At 38.3% G+C, this 19,221-nt stretch overlaps 1 protein-coding gene across 1 annotated transcript in view; it reads left to right on the forward strand.

The window, feature by feature from the left end:
- The window catches only part of NIPA1 (NIPA magnesium transporter 1), an 84,441-nt gene that overhangs the window by 36,982 nt on the left and 28,238 nt on the right, over positions 1-19,221 (forward strand). Inside the window, exons 2-3 of the mRNA XM_042941281.1 lie at positions 1,259-1,306; positions 2,286-2,376. Of these exons, the coding sequence (XP_042797215.1) occupies positions 1,259-1,306; positions 2,286-2,376 (139 nt within the window). The remainder of the gene's footprint in view (positions 1-1,258; positions 1,307-2,285; positions 2,377-19,221) is intronic.

A 19,221-nucleotide genomic window follows, 5' to 3' on the forward strand; every position in this document is an offset into this window, starting at 1 on the left:
GTTCATTATACTAAATTATTAAGAATTAGAATGTCCAGTTAGAATTAGGTACTTTATTTTTTAAAAAGTAATTTCCCTATAAAGGTAACTACAGAGTTACTTTTAAATGAGTATAGCTGATAACATAATGTTACATTCGTTTCAGATGTGCAACTTAGTGATTTGACAAGTTTATACATTATGCTGTGTTCACTGTAAGTATAGCTACCATCTGTCCCATTACATCCCTATTGTAACATCATTTACTACTGAATGAGAGAATATATTTGCAAATGATATATCTGATAAGGGTTAATATCCAAAATATTAAGATATAAGTTATCTTTATAGAACTTACACAACTCAACACCAAAAAAAAACCCAATATAGTTAAAAAATGGACACAAGATCTGAATAGACATTTTTCCTAAAAAGACATACAAGTGGCCAACAGACACATGGAAAGATGCTCAACATCACTCATCAGGGAAATGCAAATCAAAACCACAATAAGATATTATCTCACACCTATTAGAATGGCTAAACTCTAGAATTAGGTACTATAACCTGAAGTGAAGAAACCTCTCAGACAAACATTTTGACATATCTGAAGTGGGACAAATCTGTGTCTCAACGGTTGGGAGACCATCTTGCTGCAGGTTCCTCGTACAGGAAGGAGGGACCCATGTGATGGGGAGGCCTGGGCACCTGCTCATGGTTCTGTCTGACTATACATGGGGTATATGAGGGTAACCTAAGAGAGTACAAGAAACTGTGTAAAATGTCAAATCACTGAGTGAGAGAAAAGGTCTGCTGCCCAAATGGTTGAAAAAAGAGCCATATGAGAAAGGTAAATTTTGAAAATTGACTAACCTGTTTAAGCACCAAGTCATTGAAGCCTATACTAATAAAATTATCATATAAATGGCTTATAGTAAATGCATGAGAGAACTGGACTTCAACATAAAACTTCATGCCAAAGAATATTTGTGACTCTGGGTCACATGATGAGCTCAAAAATGTTTCTTTAATAAAGGCTTGACTTGTTTGGGTCAGCTTGTGGTCATTGCAAAAAATTACCTGTATTTGCCACTTTTAGTGGTTTTTCATGCTGCTATTTATAGACTAACTTAAAGATTCTTAAAATGGTGACTAAGCAGTATGGCATTCAATATTCTTTTCAATTTTATTTTCAAGTAAAAGTTCCTTTTTTAAAGTATATAGTTTGTAAACCTCTTGCTTTGTACTTTTCTGACCTTTTTATCTCACTCTTTCATAGGTACTTCCTATTTAACAGACATTGTGTGGTGGGCAGGCACAATTGCAAGTAAGTACCCAGTGTGGTGAACAGTTTGATGTGCTTTCTTTCTTAAGATCAGTCATTCCTCTAGCAGGACTGCAGAGGTGGAATGAGTGTGGCTGCATTCTTTGGACTGTGGACCAGGGTGGGAGTCACGGTTGGGAGGAGGTAGAGGGTCCTACTTCCTGCAATAAGCCCTGAATTTAGTCCAGGTCAGACTGTCCTGGTTCCAAAGAAATTAAAATAGCTCCTGCTTACTCATCTGTAGTCAGGCTGTTGGCACTTGGTGAAATTTCTTGTTTTGTCGAACGTAATTGGTTTTACAAAGGAGAGTTTCTTCAATCAGACTGATAAAAGAGGTCACATGCAGAGGTTATGTGCTATCATATAAAAATTAATAAGATTAGAGTTCAGAACCCTAAATATATAAAGAAAAATTATACTATAAAATTCAACAATATTATGAGGTTTATTTGTCACACATTGCCTTTCAGGCAAGATGTTACCTAGCAGATATTATTTCCTTTTATTGAGGAGCTCATCTTTAAGCTCTCTTAGTATAGCCCTGAATGCAGTCCTATGCAGGCAGTTGTGTTTCTACCTGGTATATCAGCAGCGTGTCACTGTGGCCCAGTGGTCTATACTGGAGTTAAGTCCCAGGCCATTGAAGGGGCTCAAGAAATTCTACGCGATTAGTTGTAAAACAAGGATGTGTTAAGGGGAAAGTGGAAATATACTCTGTTGCGCCTACTGTCAATCATTGCCATTTAGTTTGGGAATTTCCACAGAGGAAACTAGTCTTCCAGTTTGGGTCAGTGACACTCTGGGGCCTGCTCTCCCCTGCCTTCAGGACCCTTAATTATGCAAATAATGCTCCACATTTGCTTCCTTACAAGTAATAGAGAAGAAATAGCCCTTTCAGAACAGCTCCTTGCCCAATTAAACTCTGATCATTGCTGAAAGAGAGCTGCAATTGCAAGTGGTATCCTTGTGATTCTCTTGACAGTGGCTGTTGGCCAGATTGGAAACTTCCTGGCTTACACGGCGGTCCCCACAGTCCTGGTGACTCCACTGGGTGCCCTTGGAGTGCCGTTTGGGTGAGAGCTGGGAGTCTGTGTTTTTGTTTTTAACATGTAGTTTAAAAAAAAACTTTCCATTTTAATTGTCTCTATAATAGTAAAATCAAAATTGTAACTAATTGTAACTTCAGTATTCTACTCTGTATGGTTTAATTTTATCCTTTCAATTTTGTTTTGTGAATTATTAACCTTTCTCATAGAAATTTGCTTTGGTATATTTCAGACCCTAACTTATGTGTGGACATCAGTAAGTATGATCCTATCATTCTTCTGGTCTTTGCCCTGGAAGACTTAGAGACTAGAGTCTTCCTGCTGCCTTGACAAGTGATTCTGAGAAATCATTAAGCAAAACTAGTCAGTTACTGTTTTATCTGGGTAGCTAGAATCCTCTACCAGACACTGGACAATTCTCCCACTCCACCCTGGGAAATTATGGAGTTGGGACAAATGACACATGGGCACCAATGGGTGTAAAATAGAGTTCATGACTCATAACAATCAATAGCACATGAATCCCCACACCTAGGAGAAGGGTTTCTCTTTGGTCCAGAGGGAAATGAGGGAGGTGGGACTTTGGGTTTTTATTGTTAGAAAGTGAGTGGGATGGAGGTTCCCACACTCAGGTGGGGCTTGTGTGGTTTGAAATTTCTGCCAGTGCCAGGGACTGAGGACACCAAAGGTCTAAGGGTATGAGCAGGCTTTCTTATCAGGTTGCCCAGATGTGGGGCAAAGGGAAAAAGGTAGGACTGGGGGCTCGAAGGCTGCCAGCCAGCATGCATTACAAGTAGAGTCTTTTTATTACATTTGGCATACCTAAAAAAATGATTTTATGAAACATTTATTAAATAGCTTAATACATATCCTCCTGTGAACCTATTTATATTCTGTTTTACCTTTGGAGAAGTTATTAATAAACAGATATAATAGAAGAGAAATAAAATCCAAGTTTCTAACTCATTTATTTATTGGTATTCTGCTGCATTCCAGACAGACTCCCAAATCCTCTCAGAGAAGGGTGTCTTATGATTACATTTAAATTGTACTTTAAAGTTAATTAGGCTTTAAAATTCTGTAGGCTGAAAGCACAAACGTGTTTTCTAGAGGTTAACCTTTGGAAATGTGTTTGTAGGATGTTGCTCTTATCCCAAAAGGCTAATATCACATGTGGCTTGATGTTGCTTTGTGTCTGGATGGCCCTTAAGAGCTTAGATTGCATGAGTGGTGCTCACTTTGGGGAATCACTGCTCCAACTTCCTAGAGCCCAACCTCACTCTGATTTGTTCTCCTGGAAAAAAAAAATCAGGCAAATAATCTGACCCTGGAATCTTTGCACATTGCACATTTAATATGCATATATTAAAATACCTTGCTTAGTTAAGACCCAAAGAACTGTTTCTGTGGACTTTAGCAGTTATTAAGTCACCTCACCAGAAATGTTCACTTCTCCAAATCTTCAGGAGATGGACTAGAAATAGAATACAGAGCCCCAAAATAGGTCCACTTTTCTCTGTAATGACTCAGTGTATGATAAAAGAAGTTTAGGGTGCCTGGGGCTCTCAGTCAGTTAAGAGTTCAACTTGGGCTCAGGTCATGATCTCACAGCTTGTGAGTTCAAGCTCTGTGTCGGGCTCTGTGCTGACAGCTCAGAGCCTGGAGCCTGCTTCAGATTCTCTGTCTCCCTCTCTCTGTGCCCCTCCCTGACTCACATGCTCGCTTTCTCTCTCTCTCTCAAAATAAATAAACATTAAAAAAATTATAAAAGAAGTTTAAAAACACTTTTTATTTGGAAATAATTTCCAAATTACATAAAAGTTACAAGATTAAGAATAATTAAAATTCAGGGTGGGGGGGTGTCTGGTTGGCTGAGTGTCTGACTCTTGATCTAAGCTCAGGTCTTTATCTCAGGGTTGTGAGTCTAAGCCCTGCCCTGGGCTCCATGCTGGGCTCCACGCTGGGTGTGGAGCCTACTTAAGAAAAAAAAAAAAAGAATAATCAAAACAGGTGATGGGTTAAATAAGTGATGGGGATTAAAGTGTGCCCTTTTGATGAGCACCAGGTGGAGTCTGTAAGTGGTTGAGACACTGTATTGTACACCTGAAACTAATACTACACTGTATGTTAACTGGAATTTAAATAAAAACTTTAAAACAAAAGAATAATCAAAACAACACTCATAACGCTCACCTAGACACAGCTATTGTTGCTATTTTATCCCTTTTGCTCTACCAGTTGCTTTCTCTGCATCAAGATTTCTCAACCTCAATATTGTTGGCATTTGAGACCAGATCATTCTTCGTTGTGAGGGCTGATTTGTACATTGTAGGGCGCTTATTAGTAGCATTGTGGACTCCACTGATCAGATGCCAGTAGTACCCCTCCCCCCCACAAATATATCCAGACACTGCAAATGTCCTTGGGGAGGAAGCAGATCATCCCTAGTTGAGAACCATTGTTCTATATGAATGTGGTGTTTCTTTGTTTTTTTATTTGTTTGTTTTGTGAGGTTTTTTTGATCTAGAATACTATGTATTCTATCATGATTCTTCACCTTTAAACACATCAGTTTGTATTTCTTAACATGACAAATATTCTTTCCTAACATGACAAATAAGTTTATTTATTTATTTTGAGAGAGACAGAGACAGCGTGAGTGGATGAGGGGCAGGTAGGGAGACAGAGAATCCCAAGCAGGCTCTACACTGTCAGCATGGAGCCCAATGTGGGGTTTGAACTCACAAAACCATGAGATCATGACCTGAGCCAAAACCAAGAGTCAGAACCTTAACTGACTGAGCCACCCAGGCACCCCACAAATATTCTTTAATAACTATAGTACAATGATCAATTTCAATAAATTTAACATTGTAATACATGTGTCTAATCTGCCTTCCATATTCCGATTTTGTTAATTGTCCCCTTATACCCTTATTTTATACCATTATTCTTTATACCTTTATTTTTACCATTTATACCATTATTTTTATACCATTGTTTCTCATTTGTGCCATCATTTTTCCTCCTAGCACAGGATCTAGTCTAGTATTGGAAACTGCATTTAACAGTCATGTCTCTAGTCTAAAAGAGAGAGGGTTTTTTTTCCTTTAAATTATATTGGGAAAACTGGTAAGCAATTTGTAGGAACATCAATTTAAATCATAGAACCATCAAAATAAGTGAATAAAAGCATTATATACTGGATGGCCATCAAGTGTGGAAATAGAGGCAAATACAACATTGAATGGTTTGTTGATACTATTGCAGTGCATGACTCATGTGAATTATGTGATATATTGAAGTATGTCAACCTGCTCAGTAGTGCAGAGTTCAGCGTTCGGTGTAAAGCTGTGGCAAATCCAATGAGTTAATGTACCCAGTAATCCATTACATATAGCTGTAGACATTTTCTATCTCTGATTTTTACTGAATAAGTTTGCATCTTTACTTTAGCACAACCCATAGTATGTGTGATGGAGGTTTAATCTGTAAAAGAGGAGGGGAAAAAAAGTTAGCTATATTTCCATGGTTTATGACCCATGGATAAGAAAAATTTTATTTTTACAACTTGAAAAAAAGAGTATCTTTCAGATGTTGAAAGGATAAGAAGTGTCTAAAGTTTGAAGTAATAAAAATGAAAAGTTTCACTTACTACAATAAAAAAATAAAATGGAAAAAGATTTAAGTTAAATATGTCAGTAATTAAAGCTATGATATAAGGGATTTTTTGAAAAAAATTTTAATGTTTATTTTTGAGAGAGAGAGAGAGAGAGAGAGAGAGCGTGAGTGGGGGAAGGGCAGAGAGAACACTCCACCCAACAGTAGAATTCACATTTCCCTAAGTATATATGGAACATTTTCTGGCATAGACCATATGCTAGGCAATAAAAATAATCATCAATAAATGTGAAAGTATTGAAACCATACAAAATACTTTCTTTGATTGCAATAGAATGAAATCAGAAAGCAAAATCACTGAAATAAATGAAATAGAGAACAGAAATACAAAAGTGAAAAGCAGCAAAACCCAAAGGTTGTTCTTTAAAAAGATCAACAAATTGATAACCCTTCAGCTAGATTGACAAAGACTGAAATTACTAAAATCAGAAACAAAAGAGGGATATTGCCACCAGCTCTACAGAAATAGAAAAATTATAAGCAAATAAGATAAACAACAGTATGTCAACAAATTAGATAACTTAGATGAATTGGTCACATTTCTAGAAAGACTCAAACTACTGAAAATGTTTTAAGAATAGAAAATCTGAATAGACTTACAACAAGTAAAGAGATTGAATTAGTAATATAAAAACTTCCAACAAAGAAAAATTCCAGTAGCGGTGGTTTCACTTGAGGTGAGTACTTTCAAGCATTTAGAGAAGAGTTAATAGAATTCTTTACAAACTTTTCCCAAAAATAGGAGAGATGGGAACCCTTCCCAACTCAGTCTATAAGGCAATATTACCCTGGTAAGAAAACCAAAGAAATCAGCAGAAAAGAAAACTGTAAACCATTCTCTTATTAACGTATATGCAGATATCCTCAACAAAACACTAGCTAATTTAAATTCAGCAATATATAAAAAGGATTATACAGTATGACCAAGTGGGATTTATCTCAAGAATGCAAGATAGATTTAGCATCAGTGTAAATTAGTTAATACACCTCATCAATAGAATAAATACATGTCAATAGACATAGCAAAATCCTTTTATAAAATTCAGTACCCCTTCATGATGAAAGCAATCAATATGCTAGAAATAGAGGGTAACTTCCTAACCTGGCGAAGGACCTCTGTGAATCCCCCTCCCCCATCCCCACCCTCAGCTAACATCATATTTAATGGTTAAAGACTGGATGATTTCCCCCTAAGATCAGGAAAAAGCCATCTACTTTTGCCACTTATATTCAGCATTGTACTAAAGGTTCTAGCCACTGTAGCTGGGCAAGCAAATTAAATGAACAAAAATGAATTAAAAGACACCTGGATTGGAAAGGAAGGTGTCAAACTATCTCTGTTAGCAGAGGACATGATCTTATGTATGGAAAATCCTAAGGACCTGCTAAGAAACTGTTAGAACTAGTAAACAAGTTCAGCAAGGTTGCTATATATATGATCAATATAAAAAATTAATTGTATCTGTATATAGTAGCAGTGGGCAAGCCAAAAATGAAAATTAAGGAAACAATTCAATTATAAAATAGTACCAAAACAAACAAATACTTAAGAATACATTTTTATTTTTATTAAAAAAATTTTTTTAGCTTTTTTTTTTTTTTGAGAGAAAGAGAGACAGAGTGCAAGTAGGAGAGGGCAGAGAGAGAGGGAGAATCTGAGCTATCAGCACAGAGCCTGATGCACAGGGCCCAGACCCACTGCTCGTGAGATCATGACCTGAACTGAAGTCAGACGTTTAACCAACTGAGCCACCCAGGTGCCCCCATCCATTTTTCTTTCAAGTCCATTGAGCATCATCATGACCACTACTTTGAATTCCTTATCAGGTAGATTGTTTATCTCCATTTCATTTAATTATTTTCATGAGATTTTTCTTATTCCTTTGTTTGGAGCATATTTATATGTCTCCTCATTTTGTTTGGCTTTCTGTGTTTGTTTCTATGAATTAGGCGAAACAGTATGTCTCCTGGTCGTTATTTATTTATTTGTTTGTTTATATTTTTTAAAATTTATTTATCCTCAAGTTAGTTAACATACAGTGTAGGACAGTTAGTGCAGAAGTGGGCACAGCCTGGCTGTCCTGGGGTGTTCATGAAGGGTGTGCCTTTGTGGGTCACCTTGAGTTGATGTGGCTGATGGTTGGTGATCCAGGGGGTTCTGCATCAGGGCTACCTAGAGCTGAAGTAGATGCATGCTGGGGGTTTTCTGGGAGCTTTGTACCTGTGCTGCCTTGGTGAGATGGCTAGAGTTGTAGTGGGAGCACTTCAGGGGAGTCCCAATGTCCACCATACTGGGGCAGTGTTAGTGGGATGGCTGGAGCTTGAGCAGGCATCAGTATGGGGGCCTCCTTGTGGAGACAGAGCCCTTATAGGCATCATTCTAGGGACTGCCTTGGGGCATATGCTGGGGTTGGTGTGAGCTAGAGGCCTGGTGCTCATTGAGGTGGCATGCCAGCTCAGGCACCTGCACCCTACTCCGATCTGTGGTTTCAAGGTGGAAGGTGAACATAAACAGTGGTGCTGACAAGTACCTCTGAACCTGGAGAGAGTTCCAGCAGTTTCTCTACTACTTGGCAAGTGCTACAGGCTTATTTCACTTCAATTCTAGTTTCCCTTTAAGCCATAGCTTTTTTTTCTGTGTCCTAGGGCAGGTGAATATGCATGCAGGTAGGTCCCCTAGTGCTATTCTTTCCCACTATAGTTTGTAGCATCAGGGGTGGGGTTTCCTTGTTTACCATGCCTCTGTCTCTTTTGCCAGTTGCTGTGTGGTCCCTCTATCCTTTGTTGTGCAGAAGCTATTCAGTCAACCCTCAGTTCTTCAGGAAGAATTGCTTTATATGTAGGTATAGATTTGCTGTGTCCCTGGAAAGATGTGAGTTCAGGGTCTTTCTATGTTACCATCTTGAACCCTCTGAAAACTACAAGATTTTGATGAAAGAAATTGAAGCCACGTACAAATGGAAAGAAATCTCATATTCATGGGCTAGGATAATTAATACTGTTTAAATGTTGATACTATGCAAAACCATCTATAGATTAAGTGCAGTCCTTATCAGAATTTTAATGGCTTTTTTCACAGATACAGAAATATAATCCTAAAATGTATATGGAACTACAAAGGTCTGCAAAAGCCAAAGCAACCTTGAGAATGAAAGAAAAATTTGGAGGCATCACACTTTCAGACTGCAAACTAGAATATAAAGCTAGTAATCACAACAGTATGTTATTGGCATGAAAATAGTAATCATTACAGTATGGTATTGGCCATTCCACAGACCAGTTGAACAGCAATGAGAGCCCCAAAATAAGCCCTTACATATATGGTCAACTAACATTGACAAGGGAACCAAGTGGAGAGGGAAAAGGATAGTTTCTTCTATTAATTGTGTTCAGAAAATAGGATAACCACATGCACAAGTGTGAAATTGGACCGCTTTCTTACACCACTCACAAAATTTAATTTAAAACGTATTCAGGACTTAAACATAAGACCTGAAACCATAAAATTTCTAGAAGTAAACATAGGGGGGAATCTCCTTGACATTGGTCTTAACAATGATTTTTTGGATATAAACTAAAACACAACAAAAGCAAAAATTAATAAGTGGGACTACATGAAACTAAAAAGCTGCACAGCAAAAGAAACAAAATGAAAAGACAGCCAACAGAATGGGAGAATATATATTGCAAATCGTGTATCTAATAAGGGGTTAATATCCAAAAAGTATAAAGAACTATAACTCAACAGCAAACACAAACAATATGATTTAAAAATTTGTACAGAATATGAATAGACATTTTTCCAAGGAATATGTACAAATAGCCAACAGTTACAAGAAAGTGCTTGACAGAACTAACACTAGGGAAATGTAAATCAAATCAATAGTAAGATATCCCCTCCCTCCTGTTAGAAATACTATTATCAAAAACAAACAAACAAACAAAAAAACTACGAGGTAACAAGTATTAGGAAGGGCATTAACAAAAGGGAACACTGGTGTTTTATTGGCGGTAATGTCAATTGGTATAGCCACTATGGAAAACAGTGTGGAGGTTCCTCAAAAAACTAGCAATAGAACTAGCACATGATGCAGAAGCCCCACTGCTGGGTATATATCCAAAGGAAATGAAAACAAGATCTCAAGGAGCTGTCTGCACTGCCATGTTCATTGCAGCATTGTTCACAATAGTTAGGTATGCAAACAAACTAAATGTCCATCAATGAATGAATGGATAAAAAAAAAGACGTGATATATTATTGAAAAAGACAGGAAAATCACTATAAGGAAAATTCTGCTATTTATAAAAACATGAATACTTCAGGGCATCATGCTAAGTGAAATAAGTTAGTGGAAGACTAATACTATAGATATCATTGATATGTGGAATCTAAAAAAAACTGAACTCATGGAAACAGAAGGTAGATGAACAATCAATGGGTCAACCAGGAAATCAAGGAAGAAAGAAAACAGTACTACATAGAAACAAATGAAAGTTACAACACAATGGCCCAAAACTTTTGGGATGCAGCAAAAGTGGTCCTAAGAGGTAGGTAGGTAGCAATACAGGCCTACCTCAAGAAGAAAAAAAAAAAAAAAATCCCAAATAAAAAACCTAACCTTACACCTAAAGGAGGTAGAAAAAGAACAAAAAATTAGGCCTAAAGCCATCAGAAGGAAGGAAATAATAAAGATAGAGCAGAAATAGATGATATAAAAACTAAAAAACGAGCAGAACAGATCAGTGAAACCAGCTTTTTCTTTGAAAAAATTACACACCAAAACCATAAAATACCTAGGAATAAATCTAACCAAAGAGGTGAAAGATCTGTCCACTGAAAACTATGAAAGCTTATGAAAGAAATTGAAGAAGACACAAAGAAATGGAAAAATATTCCATGCTCCTTGATAGGAAGAACAAATATTGCTAAAATGTCAATACTACCCAAAGCAATCTACATATTCAATGCAATACCTATCAAAATGACACCAGCATTCTTCACAGAGCTAGAACAAATAATCCTAAAATTTGTATGGAACCAGAAAAGACCCTGAATAGCCAAAGCCATCTTGAAAAAGAAACCAAAACAGGAGGCATCACAATCCTGGACTTCAAGCTGTATTACAAAGCTATAATCATCAAGACAGTATGGTACTGGCAGAAAAACAGAAGCTCAGATCAATGGAACAGAATAGAGAACCCAGAAATAGACCCACAATTGTATGGCCAACTAATCTTTGACAAAGCAGGAAAGAATATCCAATAGAATAAAGACAGTCTGTTCAGCAAGTGGTGCTGGTAATACTGGTCAGTGACATCCAGAAGAATGAACCTGAACCACTTTCTTACACCATACACAAAAATAAACTCAAAACGGATGAAAGACTGAAACGTAAGACAGGAAGCCATCAAAATCCTCAAGGAGAAAGCAGGCAAAAACCTCTTTGATCTTGGCCGCAGCAACTTCTTACTCAACACGTCTCCAGAAGCAAGGGAAACAAAAGCAAAAATGAACTACTATTGGGACTTTATCAAGATATAAAGCTTCTGCACAGCGAAGGAAACAATCAGCAAAACTGAAGGGCAACTGACAGAATGGGAGAAGATATTTGCAAACAACATATCAGATAAAGGGTTAGTATCCAAGATCTATAAAGAATTTATAAAACTCAACACCCAAAAAACAAACAATCCAGTGAAGAAATGAGCAAAAGACATGAATAGACACTTCTCCAAAGAAGACATCCAGATGGTTAACTGACACATGAAAAATGCTCATCACTCATCATCAGGGAAATACAAATCAAAACCACAATGAGATACAACATCACACCTGTCAGAATGGATAACATTAACAATCCCAACAACAACAGATGTTGGCAAGGATGCAGAGAAGGAGGATCTCTTTACACTGCTGGTGGGAATGCAAGCTGGTGCAGCCACTCCAGAAAACATTATGGAGGTTCCTCAAAAAATTAAAAATAGAACTACCTTATGACCCAGCAGTTGCACTGCTAGGTATTTATCCAAGGGGTACAGGTATGCTGTTTCGAAGGGACACATGCACCCCCTTTATAGCAGCACTATCAACAATAGGCAAAATATGGAAAGAGCCCAAATGTCCATCAATGGATGAATGGATAAAGAAGATGTAGTATATATATACAATGGAGTATTACTTTGCAATAAAAATGAATGAAATCTTGCCATTTGCAACTATGTGGATGGAACTAGAGGGTATTATGCTAAGCGAAATTAGAGAAAGACAAATATCACTTCACTCATATAACGACTTTAAGATACAAAACAGAAAGGAAGGGAAGGGAAACAAAAACAATATAAAAACAGGGATTGGGACGAAACATAAGAGACTCATAAATATGGAGAACAAACAGAGGGTTACTGGAGGCGGTGTGGGAGGGGGGATGGGCTAAATGGGTAAGGGGCATTAAGGAATCTACTCCTGAAATCATTGTTGTACTATATGCTATCTAACTTGGATGTAAATTTAAAAAATAAATTAAATAAAAAATAATTTAAAAAATTACAATTGGTAAGCCCCTAGCCAGTCATCAAAGAGTAAAGAGAAAGGACCCAAATAAAGAAAATCACAAATGGGAGAGGAGAAACAACCAACACCACAGAAGTACAAACAATCATAAGAGAATATTATGAAAAACTATATGCTGGTTAAGACGGCAGAGGAGTAGGGCAGCCTTATGCTTGCTTCCTCCTGCAAACAGCTAGATAAATACCAAATCATTCTGAACATCCAAGAAATCAGTCAAAAGTCTTAGAAAACAAAGCTTCTCATCTACAAGCAGAACCAACAACCCATGGAGGTAGGAACTGCAGAGAGTTGACTTTTGGGAGAAAAGAGGCTCAGCTGCTGATGCGGGGAGGGAGCCCTGATTGCAGAGAGGTAAGTTGGAGGGGGCATAAAAATGTGCAAGGGATTGCAAATGAAACTGTTCCCCAAAACCGTTGACATGGAAAAAGAAGAGGGTTTCCATACCACCAGGTTTTTATAAATGGCAGAGTGCAAGGACACCTGGGTGGCTCAGTCAGTTGAGCATCTGACCATTGATTTCGGCTCAGATCATATTCCCAGGGTTGTGGGATTAAGTCCCATGTTGGCTGTGCACTTAGAGTGGAGCCTGCTTAAGATTCTTTCTCTCTCTCTGCTCCTCTCCCTGGCTTGTGTGTGTGTGTCTCTCTTTCTAAAAATTAAAAATAATTTAAAAATAAATAGACAGCACAGAATCTGAAACTTTGGAATTCAGTGCCTGGTGGTGCTCTGGTAAGGAAGCAGGGCAGAGCCCAAGGCGCAGGCAGCATGGTCTGAGGATCCCCTTCACTGCACGGGGAGAAGTGGCTCCCCTGCTTGGAGTGCATTTGGAAGCGGTGATAGGGCCTCTTCATGCACAAAAGACCTAGTGGGGTGGCCCTGTTCACCAGTATAGGAACAAAGGTGTCAGCTGAGGGCAGCATACCCTAGTGCTCCTTGTGTTTTGTGGTTTACCATAAACTTCAGGCCACTTCTGCTGCACAGTTCTGTTTTCTGTAAAAAGCTGGTACCAGCCACAGTGCGTCAAGAACCTCCCTCAGGATCAGGCAGTGGGTTCAAGCAGTGCATTGTCTGAAGTGTGAAGTTTTGAAACACAGCTGAACCTGAGGTATAAAACACAAGATTGCCACGCCTAGGCAAGCGGATAGCCTGGTCAAGGACACCAGGGACAGAGCAGAGGGGATCATATGTGTGTCTGTGAGGGCTGGAACTTTCTGCTTCAGAGACTAGAGAGGGGGATGAAACCATTTTCACCCCTAGCCCACTATCACTAATCAACCTCAGTGAGCTAAACAGCACCACCAAGCAGAGAACAGACACATTACACCAAGCTCCACCCCCCCCACCCCCACCCCCAGATCCTCCAGGCACATCTCCACTAGGGCAAATATACCTGAGAATGAGAGCAGCAGGCCACTCTCCCAGAAAACCAACACAACCCCCTCTCATGCACTAAGTCTGCTGATCACAGAGTGCTGCAAAGTATCAGCTCTAGGGGAAACTGGATCTGGCTTTTTGTTTTTTCTTTTTTTTTTTTTTTTTTTTTTCTTGAATACAGAAAAAGCAGATTTTTTTTAAAAATTTTACTTTTTTTCTCTCAAGCTTCTCTTAACAAGCAGACCAAAACACACCTAGGATTTAGCATCCTTTTTTTTCTAATTTTTATTTTATTTTATTATTATGTTTTTTCCTCCAAAATGACGACAGAGGAATTTGCCCCAAAAGAAACAACGTGAAGAAATGACAGCCAGGGATTCAATTAATACAGATATAAGTAAGATATCTGAGGTAGGATTTAAAAAATCATAGAAGACTAGAGAATCCCTTACTGCAGAGATAAGAGATTAAATTTAGGCCAAAAATAAAAACGCTATAACTAAGATGCAGACCCAAATGGATTGCATAACAGCAAGGACACATGAAGCAGAGAAAGGAATTAGTGATATAAAAGATAAAATTATGGAAAATAATGATTCTGAAAAGAAGATGGAAACAAAGGTAATGGATCACGAAGACAGACTTACGGAACTCCGTGACTTTTGTATCATAAGAGTCTCAGAAGATGAAGAGAGAAAAAAAGGGGCGGAAGGTTTATGTGAGCAAATTATAGCTGAAAACTTCCCTAATCTGGGGAAGAGCATAGACATCAAAATCCAAGAAATGCAGAGACCTTCCATTAAATTCAACAAAAACTGGCCATCGCCAAAGTATATCATGGACAAATTCACAAAATACATCAAGGAAAGAATCCTGAAAGCATCAACAGAAAAAAAAATCCTTAACCTACAAGGGAAGACAGATCAGGTTCACAGCAGATATGTCCACAGAAACTTGGCTGGCCAAGAAGGAGTGGCAGGATATATTCATGCTGAAAAGGAAAAATATGCAATCAAGAATACTTTATCCAGACAAAACTCCTTGGGCGGCAGCAATGGCGGCTGCATTGGATTCAATTCGGTTGCAGCGTTGCATGGTGTTGCCAGCACACAGCGCCTTGCTGATCTTCCTGCATGGCTCAGGTGATTCTGGGCAAGGATTGAGAACATGGAACAAGCAGGGTTTAAATCAAGATTTAACATTCCAACACATAAAAATTATTTATCCAACAGCTCCTCCCTGTTTATTTATTTTGAGAGAGAGAGAGAGACAGAGAGAGCAAGCAAGCATGAGCGAGGTGGAGCAGAGAGGAAGAGAGAGAATCACAGGCAGTCCCCAGTGCAGGGCTGTATATCATGAACCATGTGATCATGACCTGAGCTGAAATCAAGAATCAGAGGCTCAATCAACTGAGCCACCCAGGTGCCCCCACTCAAAATTCTTTAAATATTTTTTCTTGATCACAAAATTACTGTCTTTACGATACCTACTTTATAATTTAACAGCCTCTTAAGATAGCAGACTAAAAAGAAAAATATATTCAACTATCAAAACAGGAATAGAGTACTAATCTGTTGATTAATTCTGAGGTTCTTTAATGGATATAAACTTTGGAAATATATATATAGTCACATTTATGTTTTATTCATTTTTTGTGCCATTTATATTTAAGTGTATTACATATTAATAAAAGTAATGGTTACATGATATCTATCAAGCGACAAATACAGTAATAAGTAAATAATAAATTCGCTTGTTATTCCTTTTGATTAAAAAAAAGAATACTTTATCCAGCAAGGCTGTCATTGAGAATAGAAGGAGAGATAAAGAGTTCCCAGACAAGTAAAAACTAAAGGAGTTTGTGACCACTAAACCAATCAGGGAAGAAATTTTAAAGGGGACTCTTTGAGTGGGGCAGGGGGCAAGAGGGGGAGACCAAAAGCAACAAAGACTAGAAAGGAACAGAGAACATCAATAGAAACACCAACTTTACAGGTAACCCAATGGCAAAACTTCTATCTTTCAGTAATCATCCTGAATGTAAATGGACTAAATGCTCCAATAAAAAGACATAGGGTATCAGAATGGATTAACAAAACAAAACAAAACAAAACAAAAACAAGACCCATCTACACGATGCCTATAGAAGACTCATTTTATTTTTTTTAATATATGAAATTTATTGTCAAATTGGTTTCCATTCAACACCCAGTGCTCATCCCAAAAGATGCCCTCTTCACTGCCCATCACCTACTCTCCCCTCCCTCCCACCCCCCATCAACCCTCAGTTTGTTCTCAGTTTTATTTAAGAGTCTCTTATGCTTTGGCTCTCTCCCACTCTAACCTCTTTTTTTTTTTTTTCCTTCCCCTCCCCCATAGGTTTCTGTTAAGTTTCTCAGGATCCACATAAGAGTGAAAACATATGGTATCTGTCTTTCTCTGTATGGCTTATTTAACTTAGCAGCACACTCTCCAATTCCATCCACGTTGCTACAAAGGGCCATATTTCATTCTTTCTCATTGCCACGTAGTACTCCATTGTGTATATAAACCACAATTTCTTTATCCGTTCATCAGTTGATGGACATTTAGTCTTTTTCCACAATTTGGCTGTTGTTGAGAGTGCTGCTATAAACATTGGGGTACAAGTGCCCCTATGCATCAGTATTCCTGTATCCCTTGGGTAAATTCCTAACAGTGCTATGGGTCATAGGGTAGGTCTATTTTTAATTTTCTGAGGAACCTCCACACTGTTTTCCAGAGTGGCTGCACCAGTTTGCATTCCCACAAACAGTGCAAGAGGGTTCCTGTTTCTCCACATCCTCTCCAGCATCTATAGTCTCCTGATGTGTTCATTTTGGCCATTCTGACTGGCGTGAGGTGATATCTGAGTGTGGTTTTGATTTGTATTTCCCTGATGAGTGATGCTGAGCATCTTTTCATGTGCCTGTTGGCCATCTGGATGTCTTCTTTAGAGAAGTGTCTATTCATGTTTTCTGCCCATTTCTTCACTGTATTATTTGTTTTTCGGGTGTGGAGTTTGGTGAGCTCTTTATAGATTTTGGATACTAGCCCTTTGTCTGATATGTCATTTGCAAATATCTTTTCCCATCCCGTTGGTTGCCTTTTAGTTTTGTTGATTATTTCCTTTACTGTGCAGACGCTTTTTATTTTCATGAGGCCCCAATAGATCATTTTTGCTTTTAAAAAAATTGTTTTTAACGTTTATTCATTTTTGAGACAGAGAGAGACAGAGCATGAATGGGGGAAGGTCAGAGAGAGAGGGAGACACAGAATCTGTAATAGGCTCCAGGCTCTGAGCTGTCAGCACAGAGCCTGACGCGGGGCTTAAACTCAAGGACTGTGAGATCATGACCTGAGCCGAAGTCGGACGCCCAACCGACTGAGCCACCCAGGCGCCCCTCATTTTTGCTTTTAATTCCCTTGCCTTTGGGAATGTGTCAAGTAAGAAATTGCTGTGGCTGAGGTCAGAGAGGTCTTTTCCTGCTTTCTCCTCTAGGGTTTTGATAGTTTCCTGTCTCACATTCAGGTCCTTTATCCATTTTGAGTTTATTTTTGTGAATGGTGTAAGAAAGTGGTCTAGTTTCATTCTTCTGCATGTTGCTGTCCAGTTCTCCCAGCGCCATTTGTTAAAGAGACTGTCTTTTTTCCATCGGATATTCTTTCCTGCTTTGTCAAAGATTAGTTGGCCATATTTTTGTGGGTCTAGTTCTCAGCTTGCTATTCTATTCCATTGGTCTGTGTGTCTGTTTTTGTGCCAGTACCATGCTGTCTTGATGATTACAGCTTTGTAGTAGAGGCCTAAGTCTGAGATTGTGATGCGTCCTGCTTTGGTCTTCTTCAAAATTACTTTGGCTATTTGGGGCCTTTTGTGGTTCCGTATGAATTTTAGGATTGCTTTTTCTGGCTTCGAGAAGAATGCTGGTGCATTTTTGATTGGGATTGCATTGAATGTGTAGATAGCTTTGGGTAGTATTGACATTTTAACAATATTTATTCTTCCAATCCATGAGCACGGAATGTTTTTCCAATTCTTTGTAGCTTTTTCAATTTCCTTCCTAAGCTTTCTATAGTTTTCAGCACACAGATCTTTTACATCTTTGGTTAGATATATTCCTAGGTATTTTATGCTTCTTGGTGCAATTGTGAATGGGATCAGTTTCTTTATTTGTCTTTCTGTTGCTTCATTATTAGTGTATAAGAATGCAACTGATTTCTGTACACTGATTTTGTATCCTGCAACTTTGCTGAATTCATGTATCAGTTCTAGCAGACTGTTAGTGGAGTCTCTCGGATTTTCCATGTATAATATCATGTCATCTGCAAAAAGTGAAAGCTTGACTTCATCTTTGCCAATTTTGATGCCTTTGATTTCCTTTTGTTGTCTGATTGCTGATGCCAGCACTTCCAACACTATGTGAAACAGCAGCGGTGAGAGTGGACATCCCTGTCGTGTTCCTGATCTCAGGGGGAAAGCTGTCAGTTTTTCCCCACTGAGGATGATATTAGCTGTGGGCTTTTCATAAATGGCTTTTATGATGTTTAAGTATGTTCCTTCTATCCCGACTTTCTCAAGGGTTTTTATTAAGAAGAGATGCTGAATTTTGTCAAATGCTTTTTCTGCATCGATTGACAGGATCATATGGTTCTTATCTTTTTTTATTAATGTGATGTATCACATTGATTGATTTGCGAATGTTGATCCAGCCCTGCATCCCAGGAATGAATCCCACTTGATCATGGTGAAAAATTATTTTTATAAGCTGTTGGATTCGATTTGCTAGTATCTTATTGAGAATTTTTGCATCCATATTCGTCAGGGATATTGGCCTGTAGTTCTTTTTTCTACTGGGTCTCTGTCTGGTTTAGGAATCAAAGTAATACTGGCTTCATAGAATGAGTCTGGAAGTTTTCCTTCCCTTTCTATTTCTTGGAATAGCTTGAGAAGGATAGGTATTATCTCTGCTTTAAACATCTGGTAGAACTCCCCTGGGAAGCCATCTGGTCCTGGACTCTTATTTGTTGGGAGATTTTTGATAACTGATTCAATTTCTTCGCTGGTTATGGGTCTGTTCAAGCTTTCTATTTCCTCCTGATTGAGTTTTGGAAGAGTGTGGGTGTTTAGGAATTTGTCCATTTCTTCCAGGTTGTCCAATTTGTTGGCATATAATTTTTCATAGTATTCCCTGATAATTGTTTGTATCTCTGAGGGATTGGTTGTAATC

This window comes from Panthera leo, chromosome B3 (genome assembly GCF_018350215.1).
Source record: "Panthera leo isolate Ple1 chromosome B3, P.leo_Ple1_pat1.1, whole genome shotgun sequence".
NCBI lineage: Eukaryota > Metazoa > Chordata > Mammalia > Carnivora > Felidae > Panthera > Panthera leo.